Raw genomic sequence first — 6,000 nt, 5'->3', positions numbered from 1 at the left:
GTAAATTCAAAGTCAGTTTGACAAATTTGAAATACACTGGGCCATATTATAATCATCACAGGACTGAAGCCTGATTCAGGAAAGGTCTGAGCTACTGTGATATTGCCAAGGCTAGAAGAAACAAGGCATTACTGAGGTTTCTACAAATTATGCACCATCTTGCAAAGTTTGTATTTATTATGCGTTAATATGTCTCATATAACTATGACCCAAGGAGAGCTGTTAGAGTAATATATAATTTGCACAAACCAGGAATGGAGCTTTGAACAAGAGGAGAGTTTTGAAGTATTAAAAATATTTTAAAATGTTTTGATATAACTAAGCCAGTCTTTTGCAAGAAGACTGTTAGTCTAACATTAACATTTTTGATGTGAATAAACCAGATGCATTTTGATGAGAGTCAGAATGGTATAGAAGCTGTGATCCTACAAGGGAACAGTCCAGCTCCTTACGGCTCAAGATGTATAAAAGTTGTACACTTAGGAAGAAACATATTAACTATAGCAGATAGATATGAGAAATACCAGCCATATGTATACTGATGTTCAGATAGAAAGAGATCACAAATCCTTGCAAAGCCTATTCAAAACATCTATGTAAGGACAACATATTAAACCAAAAAAACAAAGTAAACCACAATGGGCAAAAAGGCAGCAGGTATAGGTAAATAAAAATGGGAACCCAAAAGTAAAATGAATGAATTTAATATAAGCGCTTTTGTTTAGTTCAATAACCAAACTTCATCAGACATAAAACAACATCCTCTTTCTTAATATATACAAACATACAAAGGAAATTGAAAGTCCAGCAATCAATCAAAAAAACTCATTTAATTAAATAACTAAATTTAAAATCCTACTCATTTATTTAACTTATTTGTAAACAAACATTGCATTTTAAATGAATAAAAATCATAAAAAAAACTATCTATCAAAAGTTTTAATTTTAAAAAACTAGTAATAGATACCATATCATTCAGGCCTGCTGGGGAGGTGGCATTCAAAAAAAATCTGCCACCAGGTTTCCTTCTGTTCCAAGTAAAGTTTCCAGGGAGCATCCCAGAGGTCCCTATTCACTTGTTGTAAAACTTTGTAAGGACACCACTGAGATTGTAGGGGAATGCTACTTAATCTATAGAGCTGCAGTCTAAATGTGATATACACGAAAGGCAAGGGGGTATACATAGTAAATAAGTTAAGTAAAACATATTTATCAGAGAGGCATGAAGAGTTGATAGAAGAAAAACTAGGGATTCTTTGGGTAATGCTGAAAAAGCTAATGGGAGAAGGAAAAAAATTAAAGAATTTTAAAGGTGCACTGACAGTGAATTGGAAATGCATTACTGAAAGATGTTACAGGGAAAGCATGGCCTGAGCAAAAATCATCAGTAAGGAGAGAAATGAAGCCTTGTTTTTGTTTCCAGGAAGACATAATGTGTATCTGAGGCATAATGTTCAAAGATCATGAGGATACGTGGGTAATATCAAGGAACAGTGAAGTACAAAGAAAATCAAGATATAACGTTTTGATTTGGAATTTCAGCTCAAATAGAAAATGTTGTATATGGTTGTGCAATCTGCAGTGCACTCCATAGTAATAACCCTAAAGAACAGACTCTATGATGCCCAATTCCAGACTATCTGTGGCACAGAATGGGAACAGATCTGTTTCATATCAAAGAAGCCATGCATCTGATATGTGTTGATTATTATTCTATGTTCCCTGAAATAATGAGACTGACAAGCACAACAATAAAAAATGCAATTAGTGCACCAATTTCTACATTCTTTTTTTATTTTTAAACCAGAAACATCTTTATTAAATTATCACATGACAAAGGCAATCATGCTTTTATATTAATGAAAACAAACCATATTGACATAATTTTAGTTGCAAACATTGTATATCGCAAACCAATTTCTACATTCTTGAGAAAAGGGATGCATGGTTTTCTCATATCTAATGATGGTCCTGAGTACACAATTCATAAGACTTGTATGTGAATAGGAATTCAGACCTAGAATACGTAGTCTACAGTATCTGCAGCCTAATGGACGAGTCAGGGAAAACTATCCAACCGGTGTGTAGCTTTATGAGAGAAAGCTCTAAAAAATGCTGTATAGAGTATCATCTCACAGTTCTTGAACGTAATAATAACTCTATTTCTCACCATCTCAGTCGTAGGTAGTTAGAAGAGGAAAATCAGATTACCTACTTTAACTATATTACAGGTGCCTGAACATCAACATGAAGTAAAAAGTGAATGCTGGAAAGGAGTCAGCAGACAGAAATACTAATATGAAGGAAACTGCAAAAGGCTGCCAATCTTACAGGATGGAGTTGAAGTGAGAATCCAAAAGCCATAGGAAAGGTTTACAGCCTGAAGCTTAAAAAGTTGGCAAAGCAACCAAATCAAAGTATTTTATAGTTCTTGGGGAAGACAGTAAGCTGTTCAGAAGAAATAATAGACAGTTGTATAAGACACACGTGCAAACTTAAGTGCATATCCAGTCCTGGTGTTAGACAGTTGTATAAGACACACGTGCAAACTTAAGTGTCATATTCAGTCCTGGTGTTAGACAGTTGTATAAGACACACGTGCAAACTTAAGTGTCATATCCAGTCCTGGTGTTAGACAGTTGTATAAGACACACGTGCAAACTTAAGTGTCATATCCAGTCCTGGTGTTAGACAGTTGTACAAGACACACGTGCAAACTTAAGTGTCATCTCCAGTCCTGGTGTTAGACAGTTGTATAAGTCACATGTGCAAACGTAAGTGTCATATCCAGTCCTGGTGTTAGACAGTTGTATAAGACACACGTGCAAATGTAAGTGTCATATCCAGTCCTGTTGTGAGGAAATAATGACTGGAATAACTGTGCTTGTTAAAAGTTGCAGACATTTCTGTAGTCTTTTCCCCAAGTGAAATGTATAGCAAGAACTGCCCCTGCCCCAGAAGTAAGACCAGATGTAAGAACTGCCCCTGCCCCAGAAGTAAGGTCAGGTATAATAAGAACTGTCCCTGCCCCAGAAGTAAGACCAGATGTCCTTGTACATGCTACTGCTAAATTCTCCAATGATGGCAGGTCTTTGAAGAAACCAGAGAGAGGTATGGGCTGCACTAGAATTTGGCATGATTCTAAGGACTGAAAAGGTCATTATTATTTATGTTCTTGAATATATGAACAATTTAATTTTGTTGTAAATATCACATAATATGCCAGGTATAGTGTTAATACCAGTTTCCAGTCATCACTGTAACTTAATGCATAAGCAGGTACAGTGCAGGTATATTTTCCAATTTTAAAAAGGATTTTATAGGTTCTTGGCTGGAGTGCCTTTTGTGTGGAGTCTGCATGTCTTCCCCGTGGTTGTGTGACATTAAAGACATGCAGGTAGGTGCGTGCGTGAATGGGTATGCCTTCCTTGAAGGTTGGGCATCAGGCTGGCAACTCAGCACCATAAAAATCCACTGCCAATCATTAGCAGACGGGAGTTCCGCTGTGGCGACCCCTAAAAAAGCCCCTAAAATCCGAAAGACTTAAAAAATGATTTTATGTGTAGGTGATTAGGATGTCATGGCTTATACAGAAGTTCCAAAGAATTCAGTTTGCAGTGCAGACCTCATGTAGTTTAGAACACATCTGCTGTATCATATATGTTTTACAAATTACAATCAGATTGTACAATTACAGTAATCATGCTTTGAAAATGTGCTTTTTGCTGAATTTCTGAAGAATGGAAAGGTAAATATTTGGCTTTTTGAACAAAAACAAGTTAGAAGCAACTAAATTATATAGCAGGTGGTATGAGAGGGCTGCAGCCCATAAAGAAGGATGCAGCAGATTACTTTCTCCACCCTCATTAAAAAAAAACAAAATAAAGAAAAAAGCTTAATTCAGATAATGTCCATTTGCAATCTTCTAATCACAGTTTTATGTATTCAAGGCAGAATGATATTATGATATTTTTGGAGCGCTCCTCTGCACATAACAAAGGAAGATACGCAATAAATTATCACAAAAAATGCATTCTATGTGACAGAACGTATGTAAAAGCTTTAGTAAAATGTTTAAAAATCACCAAATCAGAAATTAGTTTTCTAAACTCAAGTAAAATTTTATAGAATCATTTTACAAAGTTTGTTTTGTCCAGCCAAAGAACTAAACACCAAGTGATAATGGAATTGTTATGATAATGTATTTTTAAATACCAGAGTTAATAACCTTGTAATATACTAAGAGCTCTTACTCAAAAATAACGTTTAAAGAAAAGCATCATGCTTTAAAAATATTATTTGCTGTAATCTTAAAAACAGTTTTATATGATACACGTGTGTAATCTGTTTTAATATTCAAGATTATACTGATGTGCAAAGGCCAGGGCTCAAATGGTTATACAAATTGCTTCCATGGAAAAAAAAAAGTCATGAATGTTTCAAGGTGAGGCTGTGCCATTAGTTTTTTTACTTAAGATTAATTTACAACATATCTTTGTATTTTACCTTCAGTTCATAAAGTATCCTGTTAGACATACCAATAAAATACAACAAGCAGTGCTTTGTAGAACTCAGAATGTGGGCTAATGTCTAACAGAAAAGGGCTCATTTGAAAATCTTCAGAAATAATCCAGGTGGCTCAGTCCAGATGCAACTGTAATGTTATAACAAAACTTGCTTAATGATAAACAGGATATAACTTACATGAGTGTATTGTGTCTGTGTATTCTTATCCTGTTATTATAAACAGTGTTTATTGCATTTAAAGATTTGATATAATAAAACATCAATTCTGCTGTAAAGCATGCAACTAGATATAGATATAATTTGTCTACTTGCCTACTTGATTTAATGAAGCCTAACACATTGTTGCAGCTTCTTCTTTTCTGTATAAGATAGTCTTAAAACATAGACTTCTGGTAGTCTGGTCATTCTGAAAGCAGTTGCATGACACTGTTAGTCAAATCAATGCCCCACGAAGAACACCTGCAAGTAACATGACCTGTGCATTCATCTCAGCTGAAATGATGTCAAGAAAGGATGTCATGCTTTTAAAAATCCAATTTCCTTTTTCTGCAAGAATCTTTTTGGTCTATGCTTGTTATTTTCTTTATGAAAGATCATGTGTATCAAATGCACTGTAAAGGTCAAGTCATGCGTAGTTTTGAGCACAACATAAACGGGCAAAAGAAACAGAATGTGTGATAGTAGCACAGAAGGAAATAGCAATGTCAGCAGGTTTATTACTAATTCTGACTTCTGTGCCTACTTGTATCCCATGGCATATAACGGCATCTCAGAAATGTCTAGAAGATACAAGGGAATTTATTAAAGATCTAAATTCAGAAGCACCCAGAAGTTATGCAGTCCTGAGTAAGTTGTGTCATGTACGATTGAAACTGTTTTATTCTGTTATAGTTTACTGTGTAACATTGTGATTTTTTGACTGTTGATGTCTGCTTTCTTTTTGTGAAACTGTAGTGTATGATGCGTCTGGAAAACTAGGAAGTAATATTATAAGTGGAAATACAGACAGACTAGGATCTTTCCGAGAGTGTCACTCTGCTAAAGCAATTTCAGGCAACTTTAAAGGACAGTACTGCAAACTCAACATGCAACAGGTACTCCTCTAATTTTAATAGTCGAAAACCATTGCAGTGAATGAGTGTAATCTTAATTAATTAATGTACGTAATATTCTTTAACAGATATGAATGCTTTATTTTGGTATAAATAATGTGCTTTGTTTAGAGGCAATATATTTGTAAAGTCAGGCAAACTTTTTTTGTGATGGACTGTAGTGAAAGTTGATTACAGTGGTGTCACAGACATGGGCAGAATTACTTCTTAATCCTTACTTTGTAGAGCACATTTTACTTCAAATCATTATTGTCTACAAAAAGTCAGAGGGAAATTAAAAAAAAGTATATTACTGTCTAGTGACCAATGCTTACTGTTTCAACCAAAGGTCTCAGGTGGCAGATCTTAGTCGATAGATAGA

The 6,000-nt window shown here is 34.8% G+C and overlaps 1 protein-coding gene across 1 annotated transcript in view; it reads left to right on the top strand.

Annotated features, from left to right (window-relative positions):
- Window positions 1–5,228: 5,228 nt before the first annotated feature.
- The window catches only part of LOC122801053 (O-acyltransferase like protein-like), a 676,941-nt gene continuing 676,169 nt past the window's right edge, over window positions 5,229–6,000 (top strand). Inside the window, exons 1-2 of the mRNA XM_044070575.1 lie at window positions 5,229–5,373; window positions 5,482–5,621. Coding sequence (XP_043926510.1) covers window positions 5,229–5,373; window positions 5,482–5,621 — 285 coding nt within the window. The remainder of the gene's footprint in view (window positions 5,374–5,481; window positions 5,622–6,000) is intronic.

This window comes from Protopterus annectens, chromosome 1.part0, assembly GCF_019279795.1.
Source record: "Protopterus annectens isolate FY-2018-M chromosome 1.part0, PAN1.0, whole genome shotgun sequence".
Lineage (NCBI taxonomy): Eukaryota > Metazoa > Chordata > Ceratodontiformes > Protopteridae > Protopterus > Protopterus annectens.
The sequence above is the reverse complement of the archived record's forward strand: the minus strand, read 5'-3'. Positions and strand labels throughout refer to the sequence as shown.